The sequence below is a fragment of the Eleutherodactylus coqui genome, chromosome 2 (genome assembly GCF_035609145.1).
Source record: "Eleutherodactylus coqui strain aEleCoq1 chromosome 2, aEleCoq1.hap1, whole genome shotgun sequence".
Taxonomy (NCBI): domain Eukaryota; kingdom Metazoa; phylum Chordata; class Amphibia; order Anura; family Eleutherodactylidae; genus Eleutherodactylus; species Eleutherodactylus coqui.
Window position 1 is genome coordinate 51,404,402 of NC_089838.1, and position 12,792 is coordinate 51,417,193.

The window sequence follows — 12,792 nt, forward strand, 5'->3', positions numbered from 1 at the left end:
GAGCCTGTCGGGTGCAACTTGCACTCATGGTTAGTGTGTCGGAGACCTAATAGACAGTAGAGAAAGAGGGATTGGACAGATTGGATTTCAACCTGTCTAATTCTATTGATTTGCACAGCATTAGTGGCACCAGCAGTGTCTGCCAGCCTTTTCATACAAATAAGATGCCTTTTCGACCAAAGAATCTACATCTATCTTGTATCTATGGTCACTAAAACCTGTTAGCACAACTTGTACCTTCAGGATTACTTTCCAGTTTTTGTATTTTACAAATTAACCACAAGTGTCACAGGTATTGCAACTACTTTATTACATTTGGCACTCTTGAGTGTTATACATTTTGTATCATTGAACATGTTTTAAGAATTGCACTTTTTCCTTAATGTACAAAAAAAAAGGTGGAGAGAAAAAAGCCTTTGTGGCATCACGTATTGGAAGGTAGCTTCACAATAAATCCATGTCCGATCTCCTAACAGGCCTTGTAACATGAATAGGATGGGAGCCAAACCAGATAAAGATAACCATGTACAGACAGCTATTTCAGGGTTCTTGCCCCTTGTCAGTTCACAGTAGGGTTCTGGTTGGTTGGATGTTGGGCATTGACTTCCAATAAGTGGAACCAGTGAGGCATTTTTCCTTCTGCCACTAGCATACCTTCTTTCCCAGAGGAGCATAGCATAGCCTATAAATTTCCTCAAGCCAACTTGGTGATCTCCACAAGAAACAGTACTTCCTTAATGTGCAAATTCATTTGTTGTGAGAGCCATGGGACGGGCAAGACAACACCCAAGAATTGGCATCTCCAAGATGATGGAAAATTCAAGCGGTTTGTGAACAATAACTGGACCATAGAGAAACCAAGAAAAATGTCTCAAGATGGGTCCACAAAAACAGATCTTGATATAGCAAGTTTACATTTAAGTAAAAGTTCGCGCCTCTCTCTTTCAGAGAAGTGGTCTTCCTAAAGAACAGGGAGAAGATAACTAAGGATATAAGGAAATTGAAAATCAATCACAGAACAACCTGGTCTAGGTCAGGGGTGGTCTTCTCAAAGAGGTGATCTTAGGTTTCATTGACATGTCAACTGGTCAATGGAGAATAATACTATTTGGGATCCATGTAATCAGATGTCCACCAATGTCTGAAGCCAGGAGATCCTGTCAACAGATACAAAAGCGGATCCTCTGTACCCAGGGCTGATAACCTTTACATATAATTTCAGTAGGGATCACAGCACATGGACACCTCATCAGTGTAGTTTTGGTGCCATATCTTCTGCCCTCATCACATCTTCTACTACTTCCACTGGTTTATAACCAGAGAAAAATTGTGGTAAGTCACAAAAAAAGAGAAAAACAGGAGATAAATGAATGGAATGACAATGTTTCACAGGTCAGATCCACACGCCACAAATATCCTTCATGTGTGAGCGTTAATACAGTCATATATGTATATGATCCCATCATGGCTTCTCAATGTATGTAGAATGGTTTTACTCCAGTTGCAGATCACCCATCAATGTAAATGACATACATCCACACACGCATAGGTCTGTCCTAACACTGCGATTCATCTACTTGAGATACAGGCGTCGGTAGCATTTGGTGGTCCCGTAAAGGTTTCTGAGGCAAATCTGGGTCTGGGCAAGTCAGTTGCCGGAACCTCTGGGATATAAAAAGGTGAAAGACAACAGCTAATGAAATGGAAGTAAGAATCAACATAAAAAAGTCAATACAGTGGAAGCTGCTGGTTTAAAAGTGCCCAGAGGGACTACAGGTAGAGTTGCCACCCAGCCAATAACAGACAAGGATGCTTATATCAACATTTTTCCTGTGCTACATCACCAGAAATAACCAACAACCCCCTGCCTGCCCTACACCATCATGAATGCTTATGTCAACCCCTTCACTGCCCTACACCACCAGGGATGCTTATATCAAGTCTCCCCATTCAATACCACCTGGGATGTTTACATCAATCCATTCCCTGCTCTACACCACCAGGGATGCTTACATAAATCCCTTCCCTGCCCCACACCTTCAGAGATGCTTACATCAACCCTTTCACTGCCCTACACCACCAGGGATACTAACAAACACCTTTATTGACCTACACCACTGGGATGTTTACATCAACTCCCTTGATTCAACACCACATGGGATTCTTACATCAACTCCTTCCCTGCTCTACACCACCAAAGATGCTTATGTCAATGCCTTCCCTGCCCTATACCACCAGGAATGTTTACATCAACACCTTTTCGGCCCTACATCACCATAGATGCTGCATATACTCCCCCCCCCCCCCCCCTCCCCTTCAACACCGCCGGGATTGCTTACATCAATCCCTTCCTTGCTATACACCACCAGGGATGCTTACATCAATTCTTTACCTTTCCTAAACCACCAGGGATGCTTACATCAATCACCCCTATTCAACATCACCAGGGATGCTACATTAACCCCGTTCCTACTCTACACCACCAGGGTGCTTACATCAACTCCCTTTCTATTCAAACCTACCAAGGGTGCTTACATCAACCCCTTTCCTACCCTAAACTAGCAGATGTAGTAGTGAAGGTCAAGAAAAAACTAGGGATAAGCTTTTTTACTACTTCTTCACCAGGATACCTAATTAGGATAAGTATCTTTCCAGCACCACTGTACTTTATTGCCACCGGAGTAGCTCCACTGCTTCTTCTATACCAGATTCACTAAACTAGCAGATATACTTACATCAAACCCTTCCCTGCTCTACACCACCAGGGATGCTTATGTAAATGCACTCCCTGCCTTAAACCACCAGGGATGCTTAAACAAACCCCTACCCTGTCCTACACCACCAGGAATACTTACATCAAGTCTTTCCATTCAACACCATGTGTGATGCTTATGTGAACCCCTTTCCTACCTTACACCACTAGGGATGCTTATGTCAACCCATTCACTGCTATACACCACCAGATATGCTTACATCAACCTCATCCCAGCTCTACATCACCATGAATGCTTACATCAACTCCCCCTATTCAACACCACCTGGGATGCTTACATCAGCTCCTCCCATTCAACACCACCTGGTCTGCCTAAATCAACCCCTTCCCTGCCCTACACCACCAAGGATACTTATGTCAACCCCTTTCCTGCCCTACACTACTATGGATATTTAAATTAACCCCCTTACTGTTCTATATCACCATGGGGTGCTTACATCAACCTCTTCCCTGCTCTAAACTACCATGGATGCTTACATCAACCTCTCCCTGCCCTACACCAATAGGGATGCTTACATCTATCCCTTTCCTGCCATATACCACCAGGGATGCTTATGTCAACCCCTTTCCTGACATACACCACCAAGGATGCTTACATCAACCCCTTTGGGTGTCCTACACCACCAGGATTAATGACATCGACCCCTTTCCCTAGAACACCAGAGATGATTACATTAACCCTTTACTGCAATAGATCATCAGGATTACTGACAATAACCCGTTCATCACCCCTGTTACCCCTTCTGTACCGTAGATTTGTGCTGCATTTTATGACTTTGGCAAGACTATGCCCTAACTAATGTGGTTTGTTGGAAGCCTGAATCTACAGATGGGATGTCTTCATTTTCTATAGCACTTCCTAATGCACTTGAAGCAATGCACAGGATAACAGCTCCCACTAAATGCCCACACAGCATACCTATAATGCAAAATAAAACACCATTTAGCTTTGGCTTAAGTAAAATATACTACCAGACACAGATTAACAATCACGGATAACGTCAGTCCCCCACAACCTACCTCTGCCATAGGTCCTTTGATTGTTGACAGCTTGTAAAATACCCAGAGTGGGGTACAAATCATAGACGAGAGGGCTAGCAGCCAGCCTACAGCGTCGCCCCACCAGGGGTAGGTGTAACGCTTGTTATACTGAAGAGGAGTGTATTTCACCAGTGAGAAGATGAAGGTGGCCTGGTAGAAGAGAGGATAACAGATGAGATTGTTATAAGCATACTGCAGCTGCTGCACTCAACCCCGAATCAATAATACCACCATCTCACCAGGCACACAGCAGGGGTAATGAACAGCCAGCAATATTTGATGATGGGCAGGGGCCTGTAGCCAATCATATGTTCTATGTTGTCGTAGAAGTTATTAGCACCTATAGAAACAAGAGCAATCGATCACTGTACAGAAATGTTTTCATTGATATCAATTGAGAATCTATCAGAGAAAACGAAAAATGAATCATTGGGCCAATCCAGGGGCTAGCTGGACATTTGTACCATATCTGTATAGCATTGAATACCCATAGAGTAGACAATTCAAAGGTCACATGTGGTGTCCTAGGTATAATACTCACCTGAACTAACAAAGCAGGGAGCAGGCACTTGTGGGCATAGTTGGGTTCCTGCACTGTTATAATACCACTTACCATATACCCAACCAATGCAGAGGGTCTCAAAGATGGCGACAAATAGCAGGCACATTCCACTGGCAGCATAATAATCAAACAGCTGGAACACGTACATACCACCCTGGTTGGAGACAACAATATAAGTGTGAGGATGGTGTGGAAGCTACCAATCCAAGAAAATGTCCTTCTTCAACTATAATGTCTTCATGACCCAAATAATGATAAAGTCATCCTACTCTATGATGTCATTCATCACTTCCATAGAAACTGCTCCACTGAATACTCTTGAGCAAAATCGAGAAGGGGGTGTTAGCTTAGGTTTACCCAAATCCCCAATCCTAAAGATGGATTATTGCTTACTTGGGCACCTCAATGGTTCCAAGCCTGTGGGTCACTTTCGCCTCTTATCTCCTATAATAAATGGAAAGTTTGGTGTGGGAAAGTGTACACTGACACCAGAATCTTTGTTCTATACCTCAGTCAACATGACAAGCCCAATGAGGAAGGAGAAGATACAGACAACCAGGATAAGTAGCTCGCGGCGGTTCTCCTTACGAAAGGTACTGGGATACATATCCACCAAAGAGGTGACCAGACTCTCCACACATACAAACTGAGGAAAAAATAGGACATGTCAGTGAAGTCCATATCAAAGCAGGTCATGGCATAAATTTGCATGCTACTTTATATACACTATCCAACAAAAACTCATTGGACACCTGAGCAAGCGTCAAAAGTAGTATTTATTTCCAGATGTTAACACTTAGTAAAGTTTCTTTAGCCATAATGACATTAGATACTCTCCAGGGCATATTCTACTAACGTCTGAAACACCTCAGCTAGTATTTCCCACCATTCATCCTGCAAATTCCTGGAAAGGCTTTTCAAAGTAGATGCATCAGACCATCTACAATGGTGCAAGGAGTGTCATCATTTGGACAATTGAGCAATGGAAGAACGTTCTACAGAGTGACTAATGACGCTACTGTATTTTAAGAACAGATGGATGTGCCTGGGTGTGGAGGAGGCCTGGGGAACACCTTTTGTCTAAGTGTGTTGTGCCAACAGTTAGTACAGCAGAGGTTCCTTTATGGTCAGGGGATGTTTTATGTGGCATGGTCTTGATTGTAATGGCAAGAACCATGAACACAGAGGTGTACTTTGACATTGTAGACAATAATGTGCTGCCGGCAATGTGGCAATACTATGGGAATGGTTGGCGTCTTGTCACACATCCAACACTGTTGGTTTGAGGATATGGATGTTTCACAATTAGACTGACTGCAGAGTCCTGACCTGATCCCTACTGAACATCTTTCGGAAGAACTGCTATGTTGGGTCAGGAAATATGAGCAGCGCCCATCGTCTCTGATAGAACTCGCCAGATGTTTTCAGGATGAATGGAGGAAAATACCACCTTAAGTGTAGCAGACATTAGTAGAAAGTATGCTACAGAGAGTATAGCATGTCATTATGGCCTAAGGAGCCCCACTAAGTGCTAACATATGGATATAAATATCACTTTTGATTCTTGCTCAGGTGTCCAATTACTTTTGGTAGTATAGTGTAGATATGATGTATGTGTTCTTATTCTGTAGTCTGATCCTGCCATCATATGCTCTTCCATCTGTCCCCTACTTTATGCTTATCTATCTGTAGGTTAACGTAATGTAAGGAACAGATGAACGAACATATGGACCGGACTACGGAGGGTGTATTTGTTGTTTGGAATTGTGTAGATACATAAAAATAATACCAATTATCCATGGGTACCTGACTGTCCAGACCAAGAAGAATGACCATGATGAAGAAGAAACAAGCCCAAAGCGGAGAGAACGGCATCATAGACACAGCTCGCGGGTATGCAATGAATGCTAAGCCTGGACCTGGGAAACAAGATGATGAAAAATAATCTTATTTAGGTTTCATAGGCAGATTGTACTGATATGGGTTGCCCTACACATTACATCCAGATTGGTCAAACCCACCTGTCCTTGAGGACAGCTTTATTGGAGTCATACCTTTCCTTCTGTAATGTCTGTATAGATAGTGCAGCAGGGTGTGTGCTATATGGCAGCTACAATGATGGTTAAATAAGTATACAGTCTTCAGGAAGTGATTGCGTATAGCCCCTTCCTCAAAGACCAAGTCCAGTGTTTCCCTGAAAATAAGACATACCCCGATAATAAGACCTACACGGATTTTCAGGGGTTTGGGGGCCTGATTTATAAGCCCTCCGCTGAAAATAAGCTCTAGCTACACTACATGAAAAACATAATTGAATGGCTGCGATTGGTTCATTGAGCGCCAGCTCTGATTGGGTGAGCCACAGTGCTCGTGATCCAATCACAGCAATCTCTTGCTGAAGGCAGGGTATTGAAGCCCTGTTACCAGGAAGAGAATGTTTGCTCAGTGCTGAGGACTACACGGAAGACTGCCGAAGCACCACAACCCAGCATGAGGGACCCGAACGCCGCCTGCTAGGTAAGTAGTAAGACGTCCCCCGGAAATTAAGACACTGTGCCTCTTTGGGGGCAAAAATTAATTTAAAACAGGGTCTTATTTTCGGGGAAACATGGTATTACTATCCTGCCTCATCTAAGCCTCCAGCAATACAACACAGCTGTCATTAAATGCACTGCCCCCTGCTGATCCTATCCCAGTCTATACAGTCAAGCTCTGAAGAGAACTGCAGGAAGTGATAAGTTATTATGTATGCTTTAATGGCATTTTTAAAAAAATCTGAATAGCTACGTAAAAAATCTGTACAAATCACCCAAAGGGAGCAAAATAAATAGCTTCAAGACACATCTACTATTGCTTAAGGCTAGCCATAAACCTAAACATGTGACAATCATGCAATGAACACTGCTTTTCTTAACAGAAAGGTTCATCTGAGAATAGGCACAAATTAAAATATATTTCTCATGATATGATTGTTGATATTGTAGGAAATAGTCATCGAGTCTAATGTCCCTATGTTTTCTCTTAGGTAATAATGAACTAAACATAATAATCCAAAAATGGGTGCCAAATGCTAGACCCTACTGTTATAGGTGCCTGATGTACTAGTGTAGGAGAAGACCCGAGAGTATCAAAAGGACGTGTGTTTCATCAACTACAGCAAGGCATTTGATTGTGTCGAACATGACAAGCTTTGGAAGTGTCTGAAGCAAATGGGCGTCCCAGAACATATTGAACAGCTTATAAGGTTGCTTTACAACAACCAAGAAGCAACAGTCAGGATAGCTTATGGAAACACGGATGGGTTTGGAATCGAGAAAGGCGTACGGCAAGGCTGCATTCTATCACTAGTCCTTTTCAATCTGTACACAGAAGCGATCATGAGGTGATACAATCTGGGCGAATTAGAAATCAGAGTCAAAATGGGTGGCAGAAATGTCAACAACCTATGCAGATGACACCATTCTGCTTGCAGAAAGTGAAAGGGACCTGGAATACCTTATCCAACAAGTGCAAAAGGAAAGCAAACGCATAGGACGCAACAGCAAGAAAACGAAAGACTGCGGTAGGCAACAGTACAGTGAACATAAAGATTAACAATGAAGAAGCTGAGACGGTCCAAAATCTCATCTTCCTTGGATCCAAAATCGATTGAAACAGGTAATCTAGACTGGAGATCAAGAGACGGTTTACACTTGGTAGGATTGCAATGCAAGGACTGGAAAAGATCTGTAAAAGCAAGGATATTAGCATTGCAACAAACACCAGACTGGTCAATGCAAATCGTCTTTCCCATAACTATGTATGGTTACGAAAGTTGGATGCTCAGGAAAACAGAGAGAAGGAAAATTGATATATTTGAACTCTGGTGGTAGAGGAGAATGCTACAGATACCTTGGACTGCCATGACAACGAACAAGGTAGTGTTAGATCGCGTCAAACTGAAAATATCATTAGAGGGCAAAATCATCAAACAGCGGCTCTCTTTTTTGGACACGTGATGCGCGCTAACTCACTGGAAACAGTACTGATGCTTGGCAGGGTCAGTGGGAAGAGAAGATCAGGACGACAAAGAACAAGATGGCTAGATACAATCAAGGCCACCACAAACATGTCAATGGCGGAACTGAAAGTAGAGGTGAAAGACAAAAACGCGTGGAGGACATTGATCCATAGAGTGACCGAGGGTCAGATGCGACTGAACGGATAATCATCATCAATGTACTAGTGTACTGTACTTATGTATCAAGTGTGGATAATGTACCTATGGAATTTTTCCCTAATTTGAAGAATTTATGGTGCAAGTTTTTATTCATTTATATACTGTATGGTATATTTATTTTTCAATAAAACGAGTTTTAAAAAAAACATAATAATCCAGCTCGACCATGTGATAATCTTGGTTTATTACAATGTCTAAAAGTTTGGGTACCTTCAGTCAAACTCCATGTTTCATTGATTTCTCATTAAAAGTAGCAGAATTCATACTAGAACCTTACAAATTATATATGCAAAAATAAAATGTTAATTAACTCACCAGATTCTGCTACTTCTGATATTGGTACTCCTTGTTCTTCTGCCATAAAACCCAAGATAGAAAAGATGGCAAATCCAGCCACAAAACTTGTGCCGCTATTCAGAAAGCACAAAGCAATACAGTCCCTGCAAGAGCGTAAGAACAAGGCAGGTCTTCACCACCTAATATACACGTTTCCCAATGAATGTAGTAGTCTCAACGGGAAGCTTTCTGCCGGGACCGCTAAGATTTATTTATCTATAATTTGATGTCTTATTTTGAAGCCTTCTCCAAGCAGTCCCACTTTCCTAAAGACCACTGGATATGAGATTATATAGTACATTTTAGAGTATTTTTAGTTAAAGGAGATGTCTCGAGGAAGCAGTTAAATTTTTTTTTTGCCCAGTCCCCCCCATTAAACATACATTACTAATTACCCCTGTAAATGACATTTCTAGCTGGTTCGTACTTACCGTTCCAGCGTTTCAGCAACTTATAAAAGTTTCCTCAAGATGGCCGCCGGCTCTTTCCCCGTCGCTCGCTGCAGCCCGACGTGCGCGCTCCCGAGACGCCGCCAGCTGTGTCTCCATGGCAACCGGACGCATCGCAGCCGCCGACCAGACGCCCCGCAGCCGCCGACCAGACGCCCACCGCCAGGCAGCAGGTAACCGGCGCTAGCCCCCGGCTCCCCAGCGCTAGACCCTCAGCCCAGGTGAAGGCCCCGGAGCCCAGCGCTAGGTTCCGGAGCCCAGCGCTAGTTCCCCCGGCCTAGCGGCAGCCCCCCCCGGCCTAGCGACAGCCCCCCCCGGCCTAGCGACAGCCCCCCCGGCCTAGCGACAGCCCCCCCATCGCAGCGGCAGCCCCCCCCGGCCTAGCGACAGCCCCCCCATCGCAGCGACAGCCCCCCCGGCCTAGCGCTAGTTCCCCCATCACAGCGGCAGCCCCCCCGGCCTAGCGACAGCCCCCCCATCGCAGCGGCAGCCCCCCCCGGCCTAGCGACAGCCCCCCCATCGCAGCGACAGCCCCCCCGGCCTAGCGCTAGTTCCCCCATCACAGCGGCAGCCCCCCCCGGCGCAGCGACAGCCCCCCCCCGGCGCAGCCCGGCGCAGCGGCAGCCCCCCCCCCGACCCATCACTTACCTGGGAGGCTTCTCGGGGCTGCTGGGCTGGGCTGGGCTTCTCCGCTGGGCAGCTCCAGTTTCTGCACCTTCCTCTAACAGAGGAAGGTACAGAATGGCCGCTGCAGCGCGCTCCCGAGCAGTGACAGCTCGTCTGCGCATGCGCAGAAGAGCTGTAGCGGGGAGCACACTGAAGCGGCTCGTGCTGAATGGAGAAGACCGGACTGCGCAAGCGCGTCTAAAAAAGCAAGCTGCCAGCGAATTTAGACGGAACCATGGAGACGAGGACGCTAGCAACGGAGCAGGTAAGTGGAATAACTTCTGTATGGCTCATATTTAATGCACAATGTACATTACAAAGTGCATTAATATGGCCATACGGAAGTGTATAACCCCACTTGGTTTCGCGAGACCACCCCTTTAATGTAAAATTTTTCTTTTTTTTTTTTTTCTTCCATTAAATAAAACTAGTTGAGAAAAAGTACATCATGTTCTCACATTTTGCAACATGAAATTAATCAGTTCCTGAGAGAAGGTTTACCTGTAGCAGTTGTTGTGATATTGATTGTAGCTTCCCAGTGCGGTCAAACATCCTAAACAAATGGCGTATGAGAAAAAGATCTGCGTCCCAGCGTCCATCCAGACCTGCCGAGGACAGTCTGGTGAATGGCAAATATAAGATCAGTTGATAAAGGGCACATCTGTTCCCCATGTCCTTAACTGACTTTATGTAGTACTACATTGCAGACTGCCATTTTTACACGTTATGACGTATAAATGCTAATTAGGTTTTTTTCCCCATGCAATCACATCAAAATCAGCAGTGAGTGGAGGTCATGTAGTACTGGAGAAGGAGGGTCCAATACTGAAACACCTGTCCTACAAAGAGTAATTTGGAATTAATACTAGTCCAGTGTCAGTCTACAAGACATCTTGTACCGAATAGCAGCGACATGGTCTGCCTCCATGACCGGAATGCCAATGGGTACCTGGTTTGCTTACAAGATGTCCAGGTTTGCACCCCTGCTAATTTTGACTTCTCCAAAAATATTAAATTCAGAGGCTCTGCACTTTTATGTCACGTGATCTTATGTACTTGTATATTATGCAATTTTTTGGCTTTAGCCTATGTTTCCATTGTTTTTTTTTTTAGGAAAATCGGATTAGCTATCCGGCCTGAAATGGGAAATTATATAGCAGTGATGCTGCTAAATTGCATTTGCCTTGTCTGGTGCCAGAACAGTGCAAATATACACTGAATGGCCCCTTTATTAGCAGCTCCTATCTATTAGTTAGTTGGGCCTCCTTGTCCTTCAAATCCGCAGCAATTCATCATGGCGTAGAATTCCTACTAGATGATGAAATCATTCGGCAGGAATATCGGCCCCTGTGGACAAGAAGCTTCTTGTATTTGCTGCCGATTAGATGATGGTGCTGACATGTTCTGACCAGCTGACAAAAAGGGGTCATCAATTCATACTACTTGCACCAAATTCTGACCTCCGATTAGCATGACGCAACAAAAATCTGGATCCATCTGACCAGGAGATGTTTTTCTGCTATTTAGTGAAACAACTTTTGTGCTCTTTTGCCCACTGGAGTCTCTTAGACACAATGGCACCATAACTGGTCGTTGAGATAGTCGGATTTTCCTATCTAATGTGGCTTAACACTATAACTTTTCTATGGAAAATTTGTCACATCAATATTTGCTGCACTCTGGGGTCAAAGGTATAATTTCCATAAAGGGACGCGCCAACTGTGAGAGGGCCAGGGGCCATTCCATCCAGTGTAGTTTTGAGCTGAACCGAGTCCTGTCTGACAGTCTGCTTGCTAGGAATACACTGCCTATACAACCAAAGTTGTCAGGTAGTAAGTCCCAAGCCACCTGACTGTCTGTAGATAGCTCCAGTGTGCAACTCATGCCACACTTGGCACTGAAGTAACTCCATAGAAAACACAAGAAGGACTGGTTGCACTTTTCTCTAGGCCTTATTAAGCAGATTTTTGCAAAAATAAAACTGGATATGAAACAAAGTACAGAGTCAAAAATTCTTAATGAAAAGAAAATCCAGGTAATATTTCGGTGCTGTTGGCCCTGGTCAGTTTTGCTTTATGATTTTACTTGGCAGGGAAAATGTTTTCAACATGTGACAGCCCCTACCGGGCTCAGATGTGTGTGAATACAAGCATTGTGATGGCACACGGTGATCAGTCTAAGCTGCCCTGTTGGGAGAGTTCAGGGGCTGCTCAACTAATTCAGTGCAGGAAAAACACCCGTTGTTTTCTCGTCTCCTTAATTATTATTATGCTGCTATTGCACCATCGCATGACTGAAATCAACTTTGAAAAATTTAATGAAACATAACAACAGCCCTGAAAATGTAGTCATCACTGGTCAGTTATTCGACTGGTCTATAGCTGGCATTGTGGTATTTGGACACTGTCCACCAGACCTCTGATGATCATGAGTGGAGCAGTTGTGTCAGAGAATCTGGCACAATGGTGTGCCATGTGTGGAGTCACTCAACAATTGATTCTCACCTCCAGTAATTGGGACCAGATGCCAAGATGAAGAGTTACGGTCATGAATAAGGGGTTTATAGGGCCCACAGTCACCAACCTGTGATGTACGGCACCCAGGGGCAGATCAAAGAGTCAACTTATTTTCAGCTCCCCAAATTTGGGCTCCACTTATGCAAGATGGGGCCCAAATTTCATCCTGCACACCCCAAACATTTTACTGCCACCAGTGACCGTTTCTGACAGCGAAACACAATTAGCAC

At 44.3% G+C, this 12,792-nt stretch overlaps 1 protein-coding gene across 1 annotated transcript in view; it reads right to left on the bottom strand.

Annotated features, from left to right (window-relative positions):
• Positions 1-293: 293 nt before the first annotated feature.
• The window catches only part of LOC136611370 (sodium- and chloride-dependent GABA transporter 2-like), a 77,295-nt gene continuing 64,796 nt past the window's right edge, over positions 294-12,792 (bottom strand). Inside the window, exons 8-15 of the mRNA XM_066590914.1 lie at positions 10,548-10,651; positions 8,911-9,035; positions 6,183-6,295; positions 4,885-5,022; positions 4,428-4,530; positions 4,054-4,154; positions 3,794-3,964; positions 294-1,664 (exon numbers count right to left, since the gene is read on the bottom strand). Coding sequence (XP_066447011.1) covers positions 1,557-1,664; positions 3,794-3,964; positions 4,054-4,154; positions 4,428-4,530; positions 4,885-5,022; positions 6,183-6,295; positions 8,911-9,035; positions 10,548-10,651 — 963 coding nt within the window. The 3' untranslated portion in view covers positions 294-1,556. The remainder of the gene's footprint in view (positions 1,665-3,793; positions 3,965-4,053; positions 4,155-4,427; positions 4,531-4,884; positions 5,023-6,182; positions 6,296-8,910; positions 9,036-10,547; positions 10,652-12,792) is intronic.